At 38.8% G+C, this 16,001-nt stretch overlaps 1 protein-coding gene across 1 annotated transcript in view; it reads right to left on the bottom strand.

Moving 5' to 3' along the window:
* LOC309436282 (dynein axonemal heavy chain 5-like) overlaps positions 1-16,001 on the bottom strand; it is a 168,884-nt gene that overhangs the window by 3,494 nt on the left and 149,389 nt on the right. The window contains exons 74-75 of the mRNA XM_082045351.1: positions 14,397-14,529; positions 4,659-4,867 (exon numbers count right to left, since the gene is read on the bottom strand). Of these exons, the coding sequence (XP_081901477.1) occupies positions 4,659-4,867; positions 14,397-14,529 (342 nt within the window). The remainder of the gene's footprint in view (positions 1-4,658; positions 4,868-14,396; positions 14,530-16,001) is intronic.

Here is a 16,001-nt window from a genome sequence, read left to right as displayed (position 1 = left end):
TGGTGCTAAGAAGCCACCAAACCAGCTTATTTAATGTATCAGAAGCTGCATGTATATCTCACCTCACATCACATCCTACTTTACAACCAGCCAGATAGAGAGAGGTGTACAAGGCTGCCAGATTAATGTGTTTTGTGAGGTTCCAAATACAGGTAATTGCTAAGCCACAAATAGCACTGATATTTTGTGTGCTATTTACTCATCTTTTCTTATACCAGATGCTCTTCGGTCAACAAATCATGAAACAGTTTGCGGAACACAAAGGAAATGCAAACTGGAACCACGCAATTAAATAGTGAAATGCCCCTGCCACTTTGCTCAGCGCAAAGCCTTAATATACTACAATAACGTACTATTCCAGACATGGGTAAGATAAACTCACAGCACTTCAGCACCACAGAATGAAACTCACTCTGGGCTCTGAAGAGCTACAGTCTCATGATTTAGTTACAAGCTGTCACAAGAGAAGTCAAGCTGAAGATGCTGTTTAGCTTCTCTCATACAACTAACTGTCCATGTGCACGCACAATGCAGGGTATGAGAAACACCTTAGACCTAAGACACAGGAAGGTAGGCTGCTTTGCACTTCAGTCAATATGCTGTAGATATACACCTAATTTAACTTATGGAAACCCATTTGCATAGCTGGGAGATGAATGAATAAAACACCGAAACTGAAGATGCAAGAGCAAGGGGGACTTAACTGTGAAGGACAAAGAGGAAGGAGGCAGATTTCAGAGCAGAGAATCAAGGTATGTGGAGACTGAGATGGGGGAATACAGTGGCACACGGGGAACTCACACGGGTGGGTATCAGAGAGCCAAGAGCACAGCTAGGAAGAAATCAAGAGCAACGAGGGAATTGAACAAGCTTTTCATCTTTCTTCATAATCCACAGTGCAGGATGCTCTGCGGAGCTACAGTCAGGTCCAAAAGAATAGACAGAAGTCAGATGCAGAAAAATAAGCACTTTGGTTTACTGAATCAGAGGCCACACTCTGGCTGCTGGAACTGTAGTGCTTGTTGCACATGCTACACACTTTGTAGCTACACAACACCCTTCAAATTATGAGAATGTGAGATTACATTCATGAACTCAGATGCTTCTGTTAACTGACATCAGTTTCTTCTCATTAATATCATTCCAGACACCCCAGGAGAAGAGTTTTAAAGAGGTTTTGTGATAGCACAGATAATTGTAATTGCGTTTGAAGTAGTTGAGAACTCTAGCATATAGCTAAGGGAGACAGGATTAAAGGCCAAATTCTTCTATCAGAGATGCCATTAAATGAAAGCAGAACCCTTGTAGTTAATTTGAAGTCTTTTAATTTGTAGAAACATGCTAGTACCAATAGTTTAAAATACACAAAGTGCTCACTGCCAGAAGGCCCCAGAGGGCTACTGGATCCCAGATAAACTGAAATATTAAAGAAAGTAGAGCCTGAAGAGGACAAGACAGAGCAATGACTGCATTAAGGGAATCAGTTCAAAGACACTCTGGAAACACAGGAATAAAAGTACACTCAGAGCTGTAACTTGTCTTCAGGGATAAGATTTAGACTGCAGACTATTCTTACAGAGATGGCAGGACCCATACACTGCTGTCTGCAGTGGGACTTGCAACACTTATCTGCTCATTTGAATGAATCCTAGACAGTGTTTAAAGTCTGCAGCCCTGAGCTGGAGGCCCAGCCGGGTATCCCAGAGTGGGTGAACTGCACAATGAACTGCAAGAAAGAATCAAGTGGCTTGAGGTGCCACTGTGAGGCTGAGGGCTTGGCTCCCCGCACACCCTACTGTCACAGACACAGTGAAACACTTGCCATGACATTTGTTTCGAATCTTGGTAATCTTTTCCCTGATTTATTTATTTTCTGTGGGAGGGGGGTTGGGTTTTTTGGGGGGGTTAGGGGACGCCTGTTGAGATTTCAGAAACAGGGAAAATTATTTCGTCTTTCTTCACTTGCCTTTTCCCGAGCTTCCCCATGGACTGCGCAATAAGGCCGCTAAATCTTTGTCCCTTTGCCCTCTAACAACCCAAGCAAACAAACTCTGAACCTTCCAGTGAGGGAGAACCAGGCATCCATGGAAGCTATGACAAGAAACATGGAAATCGGCTAAGTCTATTGCTTTCACAATCATATTCTCTCATTTACCTGGCTTAGGAGGTTCTTTGTTTGTCACTTATTTTGCAGTTTCTACAGCGAGCAAATTATGGCAGGTTTACTAGAATTAAGTGGGCACAGAGGAATGGAGGCAATTGCACTTTGTATTCTTATTAGTATTCACATTGCTTTGGCATCTAAGGGTCTTAGGCTGAGAGTTCATTATGCAAAGTACTATACAACCAGAAAGACAGTTCTGCCTCACAGGGCTTAAAATCCATATATAGGACAAGTGACAGTAACTGGGTACAGAGATGCAAATAAGAAAACAATAAAACAGCATCAGCCACAATGTGAAAATTGGGAGGTAGAAATGAGATATGCATAGTGCCAAGTTTTTTGAGGAAAAAAAAACAGTAACATCAGATTAACTTCCAGAAAGGAAGAAGATTCATGGCATTGTCTTGTTTTGTTCACCCCAGCTATCTTGGCTCAATGCAGATATAGATAGGGAATCAGGTTTCTTCTACATAGAAGCCTGAGCCTGCTCTCATTTGTATCACTATAAATAAAGATTAACTTCTGTGAAATTACTGAATTTATCCTAGTGTATAAACAGTCCAAGAGAAGGCAGAGTCAGGTCCTATATTATTTTTTATTGCCAGAACGTCTCATTCTCCCAGTGCTATAAATCCACTTTATTGTCTTGTGCCATCCATGGCATTTATCCATCGACAATAAAGCAAACAGTAAGATCTATGCAGGTAGGCAAATTACAAATTACTTAGGAGCTGCATTTCATCTCACAAACAAAAGGATTTTTCTGATGATTTCTCAGGTATTACAAACAAGCCATGAGGACTCCAGCACTAATACTTCATCACCTCAACTTGCTTGAGAAGATGAAAATCAGTTTTCTTAACAGATGAAATCCTAATTTTAAACACAGCAATATGACTATTAAAAATAATTAATTAAATAGGAGTTTTTGCTCAGGTGAATTTCTTGTAGAATGAGCCACTCACACAGCTTGGGTGGCAGAAAATGGAGACTACAACAATAACCATCTGGTTCTTAAGCTTGTGATTGTCAGCACAAATACATTTTTAAATCGGGTAAGCACATTGCATTCTCAGATTTTTTTCTCTGCACACTGTGTATTGAGGGACATTTAGAACTAAGCGTTATCAAGTGTTTAATTTTGTGTTTCTGGAGGCTTTCTCACTTACTATTGTCTACTAAATCACAACTTGTTTGGGGACGTTTTACTCTCATTATTTGGCAGCTTTTTTCAGAAATGCAGATGTATGGATCAAGAGAGCTGTAGGATGCCCAGTTTTGGTTGGCAATTTTCAGAACTGACACAACCTCGAAGCACAAAAAAGCCAGCTAAAGCGGCCAGTACGAAATCTGTATCAGGTCTTGCTCATCTGTAGCACAAAAGCGAACACCAACAAAACCAAAAGCCTATCAGGGTTCCATCCAGCTTGATCATTGCAAAAGTTACTTAGGCATATTCTAGAGTCTCGTTATTGATGTGTTGCTAACCAACCAAGTATGGAAGCATAATAATTTTCTTAAAACTCCTGCTTTTCTCCCTTGTACTTTTGCTTGGGAACCCTTTGCTCAGGGATTCTTGGAGCACACTTCCATGCTGTAAAGTGGTATCGGCAGACAGCTGGCACAGGAGAGATGATAGATGGATATTTCCCAGCAGTAGCCCTAGAGAATATTTGCCACGGTGGCTTTCTCTATTCTAGGCAGCTGTTTTCAGCTAGCTTTTGCATTGCTAACAAGTACTGAGATTAAAATAGATCTTTAAAATAGCTTTTTGCTAAGGCTTCGCGGAAACCTGTTGGCTGGATACTCTCACAATGACTCACTTCCACAACTCACACTTCCCACAAACATCTGTGAATCATAAAAAGCTTTAATGAATGTGGATAGCTGTGCAAAGAAACTACACATCATCTAGGTATGTATTCTTTCTTTTAACTCTGTTCTCAGCTGTTCCCGTTTTTCTGTTTCATTTTGTGCCAGGTTTTTATTTTAGACAGCGCAGGCGAGAGCCTGTGTTTTTGTGTGTCTCTGCAGACTTAGTCTGGCACAATTCTGGGGTGGTATAAATAACAAACCTTCCATTTCAAGGACCTAATTTGCAAGGGTTGAGAGCCAAATCCAAATCTCTTCTTCCTATGTCAAAATTTTGAAACTTACCTTGTTTTGTATTCAAAGAGATTTTCATACAATGAATTAAAAACGTTACTGTAACAGAGGAGAGGAAAAAGGAGGATAACATTTAAATGTGAAAAGATGTATTTACCCAATTTCTACACTATAATTAAAGCCATCAGAAGTTGAATCCCATTATTTCAGTAGCGTTCTTTTGGTCTAGCAAAATTTTCTTCAATAGATACTGAGTTATCCTACATTTATGCTAAAAAATGAATTTAGATTACACTTTGTATAATCATGATTGAGTCTATTTGAAGTTCTCTCAAGGTTTAATTTAACTGTTACGTGGGAGTTGAAAAGATCAATCTGGCAATCTTACCTGTGGATTAAAGAATCCTGTCATCCAGAACTGGTTTGGTCGGCCATCCTGCAGCCAACTGCTGAACTGCTGGTTTCTTTCAAGAAGCTCAGTGAACCAAAATCCTAAAGTAGCCGACTCCCAGGAAATCCTAAACCATAGTTTTGGGACTCTGGCATCATACATGTTATCCAAAGCATCTTGCAATTCCTCTGACATAATTATGGTTCCTGGAAGAGTAGTAAAACATTCAGAATGAACTTTCCCCTAGCTTGCAAAGGCAATTAAAACTTCCAAATGACATTCAGAGTCTAATAAACCCTCTTTTGTTGTGTCTTAATTGCACACCTGTTGCACTAAAGTCTTACTAGTTTGCAGTTAATTTGCTCAAACTTATAAGACTTGATTCAAAGCTAAAGGTGACAAGACAAATTACATTTTTCGGCTATTTTGATCAGAAATAAAGATTTTTTTTTTAAACAACTCTTTCTCCCTCACACACAATATTTATATTCATTATATTCACACTGTGTTTGGAAAGTGATCAATCATTTAAAACAGTTTTGTATATTTTAGTGGTTCCTACATACATGATCAATGATAGAGATACACTGTGTAACTCATCTATACACTGAGCATGTACTGACAGTGATTATATTAATGAAATTCATTGTTATTAATGATAACTTTTTACATTTCCATTATCAAGATTCCCAATGGCAATGCACTATGTAGAATAAAGCTAGAGGCAAGATTTTATTTTATTTTTTGGCAGTGGCTGTGCATACTCAAATATTCCATGCATAGTACTGCTTTTTTCTCCGTTAAAATATTGGCATTTACTAAGACAGTGATTTTTCAGTGACACTCACCATTCCATGTGCCAGAAGTTCATACACCTTATCAATTTGTACTCTCAATAGTACTGAGAGCTGGCACATGGCCATGCTGCAGGATGCCTTCTCTGTTCCAGCTAAAATATTTTAAATTATAGAAACTAGTCTGGTAGACCTCACTCCAGGTAATTGTTCATGTAATAACAATGTTCAATGCATCATCGTAAACACAACTGCTGTAATGCCACAGGACTACATGAGATACCAAACAGGATTAGGTGGCTTCCACCATAGTGTAGAACATTCCCCCATTTCAGGGGAAGAAGGAGAATATCTAGAAACCAAACACCAGCTTTTAATTTAGAAGAATACAGGGGCCACTCTAAACACTTGCATAACAGTGTGCACAAATCTGGTACTTTCTACTTTTTATCAATGGCAAACACGCTTCATTTCGTCCTGCAGATAATGACCTGCTCTCATTTATATGCTCCTCATTTCATGCAACAAATGCTGGGAGGAAACCATCAGCTTTTACAAAGCTGCAAACATTAAAAAGTACCGACTAACTCATATTCTCTGTGATGGCTTCTAAGTCAGGTTCAGAATAGTGTTTTGGGATAGCTAAGAATCTCTACAGCACAATTAATAAACGTCCTCTTTGAGTATAAATCTTCTCTAGCATACAACCAAGAGCACCAACACTTAAGAAAGAAGCCACTCTGTGTCACTTCCCCTTTGCCTAGAACAATGTAATATTAGACCACACATTCTATTCACCTTCTGGAGGCAGAAAAAGTGAAAAAAAATCATGCAACACATTGTTGGTTTCAACTTCAGAGCTACGGTAGTGAGGGCAGAACACAAGTGAAGAGCACTCAGCTCTGGGGATCAATACCATCTGAACTAAGAAAGAACAAACACTTTCATCTCTAGTTCTTCCTTGTTTTCAGGCTGATGCAGCCAACTTTCTCCTGCAACGAGGCTGTGAGAGCCACATTTTCTTCTCTGTTCTTGTGGGCAGCTTTTCAAATAGGAAGATACAACCAGCCTCTGCCCCAAAGCACGATGAAATCTCTTAGGATGTTCTGCCCATTATGACTCAGAGCAGCTGCTGAGAACGCTAAGCCAGAGTGTTCTTGAAGATGAGGTATGTTCACAGTTCTGGCCTTGCCCATATAGCTGCATAAATATTCCTAGTGAGTGGGTGTCAGCTCTGGCAGTCGGCATACAGTGCTTGAATTTCAGGACTAAATGATATCTGTGGGTGTCAGGGTGCATTCCTGCAGCTAAAATACTCCAATCAAAAATAATTTATAAAATAAAATAATTGTCAGAAATAAAATTAGTAACACATGGGAAAAATAATGGCGCCTTTCTGGAGAAGGGATAAATTGAATGAGTAGCACACCACCACGGGCTTCTCACATTCAACTTCTGAGAAGCTCAGAGCACTGGTTACCATATGAAGAGACAGAATGTCCTATGAACTTAACATGACAGGCTTGAATGATCCACCAATCACATAGGCCAGCTGTTTATAGCTTGGTTATTTTTGGTTTTTCTTCATGATATTCACTTTCTTGAAGGAAATAAAGCCCATCCGAAAATGACTGATGAAAGGTCAGTTCAGTTAAAGGCATTAGTGTACGTCCATGTTTCCAGAATAATATGTACTGCAACCCTACTATTTGCACAGCATACAGAGTTTGGAAATTAGATTGCTTTTTACATTGCCCTAAATTTAAACCATTTTACTTCTAAAGCATATCTAAATCTATCAAATGGCTGTGTAGCAAATAAGCCAAATAAAGAACCCAGTTCTGAGGGTAACTAGTTTTTATTTGTAATTAAAGTGAACAGTCCATTTTTAAAAATGGACTTTAGGGTGACTCATTCAATGATATAATGCTTTGTATGGACTGCAGCAGGACCTTGTATGATTTAATGGAGTTGACCCTTTTCACTACCACACCTGCCACATCTGAAAATACATATTTGCAAAATTTGGATCTACATTTTGAATTTCACATTTAGGAAAGCCTGTATCTAGACTAGAAAATGTGCATATCCCATTTAAATTAGTGGATTAAGTTAGGAACAAAGGAATGATCTTAAACTCCAGCATGAACCAAAAAAAGCCTCTGACTGATTCTCTTCCCACAGGCACAGATGTGAATAAAGGATAACCAGAATAATTACATAGAATATAAATGAGATGAGAAGAAGGTAGTTTCTCCAGCAAGTACAGTTTGCCAATAGCTGACATCATTACAGCAGGATTGGAGGATGCCTCTTGAGGACAATGCTTGCTAGACAACAAGCCCGTTAAGCTGGCCTTAAGAGTACACAGAGGAGAATCTCTGTGAAAGCATCAATCCATTCTTGACTGTCAGAGTTGCAACTACAAAAGCTGATCTCCTCAGCCTTTAATCCCCACTCAAGTTTACCTCCCAAGCAACAAGGTTTATTATTGGACCAGTCACTCCTTGCGTCCACCACCAAACTGCAACTCCCTCTTCTTCATTGAACACATTGAAGAGAAAATCCCAATTTGCCTGTAACTTCATGAGCTTTCCTCCCTGTCTGCATTATGGCAACAGCTAAAATGCTCATGCTTTCCCCAAAGAAAGCATTATTTATTATTCCACCCAAAAGTACAAGGTATTGTTTCCCCATACCTGAAACTCAATCTTTTTTTTGTTTTTGCAAGCTTTAGTATGTTTCTGCTAGCTCAGTGACCACCGTTGCTGTGCCGAACTAAGTCAACTTCTTTGCTTCAGGCAGTTCTTTCAGTATTTCCCCCTTTCTTCACTTGCAGGGCTTGGGCACTTCAGCATTTGGAGATGATTTCCAGGAAGCTCTCAGAAGCTCATTTAACTCCACCACACTGTTTTAATCCCAGCTGAGTCCTGCAATGCACAACACTCTTTCCGTTTTTTCTTGTAGACTGTGGCATTCTTTCCAGCTGCACCTAACCTTTGCCTGTGTTCTATTTTCTGTTTGTTTCTTCCTTTTCTTGTGCAGAATCCTCTGATTTAATTCTTCAGGTCAGGAGAGATGAAAGGAACTGAGAAACTTGAGTAGCATGTGATTTTTCACATAGAAGCGCACACAAATCCTAGATTCTTTAAAACAGCTAATTCCTTCAGTCAGCAAGAAGGCAATTTGAAAGTCACCTTGCCAATTCTTCTGAAAACTTCCCAGCTAAATGCACTTGGTTACACCCACCAAAGGACCAAAAATAAAAATTTTAAAGCAACAATTTGAAGATAAAAATTAGTGCACACACTGATACAAATCACTACCCTGAGATAGAGTAATAGAGCAGGCAGATAAACTATTTTCTGCAATTTGTCCTAAATATGCAATGTGTGTTTCTAAACAATTGTCCCGACCAGCATCATGGTAAGCATGCATAACACTTACTAAGAAGTCCAGAAATAACATGCCACACTTTGTAAAAGAAAATAAGAGGCGTTCTGGCATCTTTATCTGGATGAGAAGTAAATAATAGATGAGAGCTGCTGAGCCAAGAGTAACTACACCACAAGACATACCAGTCTCATCCCTTCCATTCCTCAAATGAATTCCCCATTGTTATATTCCATTAATGTCCTCACTGAGTGCTCTTAATCATCTTCAAATAAAATCCTCATCAAAAAGTGGATACACAGGAGATCCCTACAAGCCTTACACACACACACACAGAGTAAGAATTAGTAAGGTAAGAGAGAAAGACCTTTCAGTCCAGAATTTCATTACTATTGTCAGCAGGCCAAACTAAAATTGTGTTGGTGTAGCAGTCTCAAAACATTACAAGTCAAAACAGAAGTTAACCAGCCAGTGGGACTGAGTCCATACTCCTTCCCTTCATGGGAAATTATGTTTCCTGTGTGCTCTGGCAAGTCTAGTTCCCTATGCTTCAGTTTTTTACCACATAGATTAGAATAAATTACTGGCTACCTCTTTGGGGTCTTTTAGTGTTCATTTCTGTTCTTCTTGTAAGGTGCTGCACACAATGAACAGAAATTCCTTGCAGCAACAGGATGCAAATGCTACCATCAAAATTGTAATATTCTGAGTTGGAAAAAAAATAGTGAATATTTACTTCATTCTTTCAGGGGCTTAACACACAAGTTTGTGTAGGTAATGTAGGAATTCTAAGTCATTCCTATTATGTATGTAGAACTATATGCTACATCATGTCTACATGAAGTTCTGGGTGTTTCAGCATATTCTTACATGAATGACATTAAGGAAACATGTAAAGCCAACACACTGGTTAGCAATGCAGTGTAAAGACGGTGAGGAGCTCAAAGCAGTTAATGAAATAGTTTTTAATAAGGTAGCAAATGAATGACTGACATGTACAGAAACTAGTGAAATGCAGCAGTATCCACAAGGCCTTGTTACTGAGTTATTACTCAGCTTTATCTGAATTATAAAGTTCCAAAAACAATACAAACACATTAAAATACATATTTTTTTTACTCTCCAATACCTTCTGTCTCAATAGTCTCACCTGTAGTTTCTCACACTTCTCAACCTGGCATAAACATGTACCTGAAACATGCTAGTATATTAATTTTAATGAGTTTTCATGCATAATTTAAAGAACATGCACATGGTATACATCTGTGTGGGTAAAAAAGAGGGCAACAGCAAAGTCCCAACTCCTCTTAATAATATCCTTGTTCCTTCCTGACCCTATTATCCCAAAAGCTCTGACTGCCCCCTCTTTCAGTGTAGGATAAGAATAATCTGTGATATTTTTTTCAATACCTGCCATGTAGGTTATGTATGGTGTGCATTACATGCATGAAAATATTCTAGATTTGTAACACGAAGGGTCCCATGTTGTAGTTGCAGTGGCAATTTTGCTGAAGCCTGGTAGAGCTTCTCCATGACAAATGTCATGATGACTTCTGAAGCAGATATTTGAATTGATTCCACTTGTTTTGCCTTCTGTGTTGGTCTTATGGCTTATGGCTCCTGTAGGTGTTTGCACAATGCTTGTCTTGCAAGTACTAACAAAAACGGAAGGAACAAAAACTCTGGGACCGTGGAAAGAAATCTTTGCACATTACAAATCATGTAAAAGCTTTTAGAGGGATTCCTGTATTCTCAGGAAACATGTTAACAGGAAAAAGGACTTCTCTCTCCTAACTCTGCAAGTACTGCACAAATAGCAGTGGGAATTCTGTGACCATGTGGGACATATATGACATGAAAGGACAGCAAATCCAAGGTTTCCTGTATGGCTTTCACTTCTTCATGAAGTAGGAAGTTCCAAAGTATTAGTTGGAAAGCACAAAGCTATGAGGTATCAGATAAACATGCCAAGTGGACACAGTTTTATGACCAAAGTAGAATCTAGATATACTCATAAATAAATGTAAGTACTGGAACACAAGAGGTTCCACTTAAATTTGAGAAGAAACTTCTTCTCAGTGAGGGTGACAGAGCACTGGAACAGGCTGCCCAGGGAGGTTGTGGAGTCTCCTACTCTGGAGACATTCAAACCTGCCTGGACACCTTCCTGTGTAACCTTATCTGGGTGTTCCTGCTCCATCAGGAGGATTGGACTAGATGATCTTTCGAGGTCCCTTCCAATCCCTAACATTCTGTGATTCTGTGACTCTGTGATTCTGTGATTCTGTGATTCTGTGAAATGAGTTAAGCATTTGCTTCTTTCATGACAAGCCCTTAAACAGAATGTTAAGTAGGTTAAAAAAAATGGGGGGGGGGGGGGGAATTATTAAAAGCTGTGCTTATTGCCATTGCAAAAGATGCTACTGTAAGCATGCTCCACTGCTGAGATTCAAGGAAGCCACTCCAGGGGAACTAGGGATAACTACTATAGAATTTCTCTTCTCACTGTCTCTACTGATACAAGACACATCAACGTGCCATCAAAACGTTTACCACGTCTACTTTGGTGCACGGAGAAATAAAGAGAGCCTTCTCAATCTCAGAGACAGGCCACATTCAGTTCCCCTCTACTCAAACAAACTCCAACAGACTAGGAATAACTGAATATGTCATTAGCTTTTACTGCATTTAAAGACAGTGCCTTGGGGTTTGAAGTGCCCACTCCCCAACAGACAGCCAGGGTATCAGTATTCTGTGCCAGAGGCATCTACACTTCCACAGGAGGAAGATAAGGCACTTACACAGGAACTATGTAGCTCGTACACTGCCCTGCAAAAAATACAGTCACCTTGTGCCAAAGGCTCAAGATGTGATGTTCATAACCCATTAGGATCTGGAGTTTTGGTTTGAGTCCCATGTCTTACTGCTCCCCAGATGAAAAGATGAGAAAACAGCTCTTTCCTTGTCTCTAAAAAGGTTTCTCTGTTTGGAACATTGCCTCTATTTAGGTCACTTGGGAGGACAATCATCATTGCTCTTTTCTGATTTATGTGAAGCTCTGCATTGTACCAACTGTGAAACAAATTCTGGGCAATCAATAAGTAATTAAAACAGAACTAATGGTTGGGACATAACTGAGAGTACAAACTGCAGCAACAATCTAATTATTACAATTTGATCCAAAAAAAGTATCCCTCCAGGCAGCGAAGTTTATTGATAGAGATAGAGGCTTGTGGGGCACAGATGCCAACAAACATGTTAGATGCATGCGGAGCATCTTCACCCATCCCAAAAGCTGAAAACTGCTTAATCTGCCCTCTGGATAGAGGGATAAAACTGGCTCTGCAAATTCTCTCATCATCCCTCATCTTCAGCCGCACATGGGCTCTCACTGAGGGGGCCTTTATATTACCTCAAATGTAACTTAGTGAGGAACAGCAAAACGACAAGGTCCATCTATTCACATCCAAACTGCAGAATCAAATATTCAGAACTCCTTTCACAGAGCTACCTGACACAACATGAAGATGTGCTTTATTCTTAAAACACAAAACTTGTTTTGAATTTGTTTGAAAATTTAGATCTGCTATAAGAAGGTGCTCAGGCCTTCACAGGTTAATGGAACCAGAGGCAAACACATGACCAGGGCAGATGTCAATATACACATGACCTGTTTGAGCAGTCAGATCAGGTTACCTCATTGTAAAGAAAAGGGAGCACCTCAGGTGTTCTGAGACTGCAGCTGACTGATTTGGGGGGAAAATCTATTATGGGACAGTCTGGGATTTTCCCCTTTGCTGAGGCAAGAGAGAATGCCTAAATGTTCTCTTTCCAGCCCCTAAATAATGGTCTACCACATGTACTTGACACATCATGAATCTGCCAGAAGCATTAATCGTTATTGTTAACTATACATCCAATTTCGTTTTCAGGGCAATTTTTCACTATATTTAACTTGCTTCTCCCTAGGAAAATTATAATAGTTTAGAGGATTGCACAAAAGTTACAGCATTAACTTGATTAAACACCTGGTAGAGGACTGTGCCCACTGTGCAACTGAGTACTAAGTGCAAATAAATTATGTTACTCATCCACCCCTCTGCAGAATATTGTACACTTTGAAACTTCCAATATATCTGTCACAATGAAGGAAAGATTAACTCTTTATTGGATGGAAAGCGTTATTTTAATTTGCTTCAAAATGGACTCTATGCACACATAAAAGGGAACTTGAAAGAGAGGAAAATTGTTTCTTCCAACTTGATCTTTGCATAGGTTATTACAGGATATGGAAGCTAATTAGCCTTGGGCCTATTATGAACCTTTTTCCTAGATTCAGATTATACCCATGATGTTGAAGCATGCATTGTTGCCTCACTGAATCATGCAAATGACAGGAAAAAAAAAAACCCTTTTTATTCTTGTGTAACAAAAATACAAATTAAAAACATCTCCCTTCATGAAAGACTTACTGTCAAAAGACTGGAAAACTCCAGTAAGACAGATCACAGTACTGCTGTCACCTGTATCAGAAGGGACTAGTTTTGAGGAACTCTGACCCTGTGGGGACAGTTTGCTGTCTCAGATATTTTCTGCCTCTGCAGCAGAACAGCAGACTTGAGTGACATCTTAACCAGTGGAACTGAACCGTTCCTTCTTGATTTTCATTTATTGTTAATTCAAGAAGCTTGGCTGAGCAACAGTATGCTTTCCTTTCTGGATATTTCAGCTCTTGCAGATGAGCAAAATGGGAAGTGAAAACAAAAAGCAGATGGTAACATCGTCATACCTTCTTTTTCCTCACTCCTTTTCTGAACAAATTTTCCATCTGTTTCTAGTCACCTCTGCTCTTTGATTTATTTTAACTACACTCACTGTTGCTTGCTTTCAGCCAAATACCTCTTGTCTCTGAGAGACAGAGAGTGCTGCTGCATACCTCCTGTGATGGCTAAAAGCAGAACCCTATTGTTCTCTTTTGACTGGCACTCCCATTCACTTCAGCTTCCATTTAGAGGCATCCTATTTGGCATAACCAGTTTCATGAACATCAGAAATCTCACCTTAAATTAGTCTTTACCACCTGGCCTCCAGAGTGCCCTGTCTCCCAATTACTTAGCAGCTGCACTTCTATTATACCTTGTTCTATATCATTATGTCTCATCTTTTAATTTCATAACAGATGCTGGCACATGACCTGAGGTTGTAATCCCACAACCAAGCTCCTCTGAACTCTGTAGAGATCCTAGAGAGAATCACAAAAGTGCCGTTGTGCTATGGGACATGAACTGCAATACTGGAGCACATGGATACAGAATAAATTAGGGTACAGTGTCCTCAGAGATACCGTCAAGAGGCTTTAAATACTAGAATTAATTATCATATGATAAAGAGAGAGAAAAAGATAAAAACGTGGGGAGGGAGAGAACAAAAGAGAAAGAGTTAAAAAGGGAGATAGGAAGGGAAATATTTATTCAGCCATATAGTATAAGCAACTATTATTAATAAATATTGCATCTTAATTATTATGATTTTTAATAGTGTAACTTACCGTCAATAGCCAATTTGAGATCAGTCAGTGTAGTTCGAACTGTTGACAGAACATGTTGCATACGGTCAATTTCTTGATGGAGAAAGATGTTCATGGGCTGAACAGCTCCCATCTTTTGAAGCTGGGCTTTCACCTAAACAAGAACAGTGCAATGATTATAGAATGTAATCTCCTGTGTCCCATGCAATAATTTTCCAAAGCAAAAGGATGTTTTTTCAATTGCACCGCGTAATTCCTGAGGAAAGAAACTTTTATGTAACAGATGTCCAGGCAAGTCCTGTGCCAACTGTCAGGTTTAGCAGACTGTGATTCATTAGCTCACCAGAAGGAGCTCCTCCATCATTCTAAGGAGGGAAAGTTCCCTCTTTTTGAATGGACACAGCAGTTCCTTCTGTCCTTGTTAGGCTGTGGGGTCTTAGATGTTAAAAACCCCAACCCACAGTAGAAGCCACAAGATTTGGTATAATGGGTGCTATTTCAGCAAGGACAGAAGCCCACTGGATTTTGCTTTGTGTTTTTCCAGATATACTCATGCATCTCATAGTATACATTGTTATGTATACTATACATTATATACACATAGTAAAAATTACTGAAGATATTATTATTATACTGAATAGCAAGTTTCTGAAAGATGAATATAGTAGAGTAGTTACAATTGTTAGTATAAATGACTAAAAGCTTTGACTAATTCCAGTTCTCAGGTTTCAACTAACTTCAAGCCAAATTTTTCAACTTTATATGCTATTCTCCTTGGAAGACAGCTATCAGCAATGTTATTAATCATATTTTAATCATAAGGACCCATGAGTTTGTCAGGATGAATGTCCAAGAAATAGGTGCCAACCGATTATGCTAATGCTTTGCAGCCTGACAGTTCATTGTACAGACTGAGTTAATGTGTTTCTTCCTGTAAAAGAGAAAAAAATACTAAAATCAGCTATCATGAGACTAGAGCTGAGACTATATACTGTTTTGGGTAATTTACATGATGAATTATTCTGATTTTTTTCAGACCTAATCCAGGGAAATCTTCTGCTTTCTGAAAATTTCACAAAAATTGATAATTCTCTCTTTTGGCTAAAAAAGAAAAAAAATATTGCTATTTTTTTCCCAGAATACTTAGAAGTCTAGTGAATGCCACTAATAAGAAAGGAATTGTATAGAATATAGTCCATGCATTTTAACCTTTAAATAAGAAATACACTTTTTTCTAGTCTACAGAGCATGTGTTTCTTTTGGGGATCATTTAGAGGAAGAATTTCTCCTGTTTGAGGAAAAATTATATGGAATATGTTGCTAAAGGGGTTAACTTCCAAAATATTGATATTTATGAATCTAGAAAGAGAAGATGAAATATTCCAAAATATTACTGTACTGGTGATCACACCATTTGTTTAACTAGTGATTTCTCAGAATTTAAACATTCTTCTGATTTGTTTTCATGTACTTACAAAAATACTTGTAATGTTTTGAATAATGGAGTGAACCGATGATGCAGAAATTTGTTAATCCATCCTAGATATGTTCACAACACTCAGCCTGAAGCACCAAGCATAACCAGATATGAAAACTGAAAAAAATTACATACTTTCTACCTTACTG

The sequence above is a fragment of the Streptopelia decaocto genome (assembly GCF_964273445.1).
Source record: "Streptopelia decaocto genome assembly, chromosome: 2".
Classification (NCBI taxonomy): Eukaryota; Metazoa; Chordata; class Aves; order Columbiformes; family Columbidae; genus Streptopelia; species Streptopelia decaocto.
Note: the sequence above shows the minus strand (reverse complement) of the source record. Positions and strands in the feature narration are given on the sequence as shown.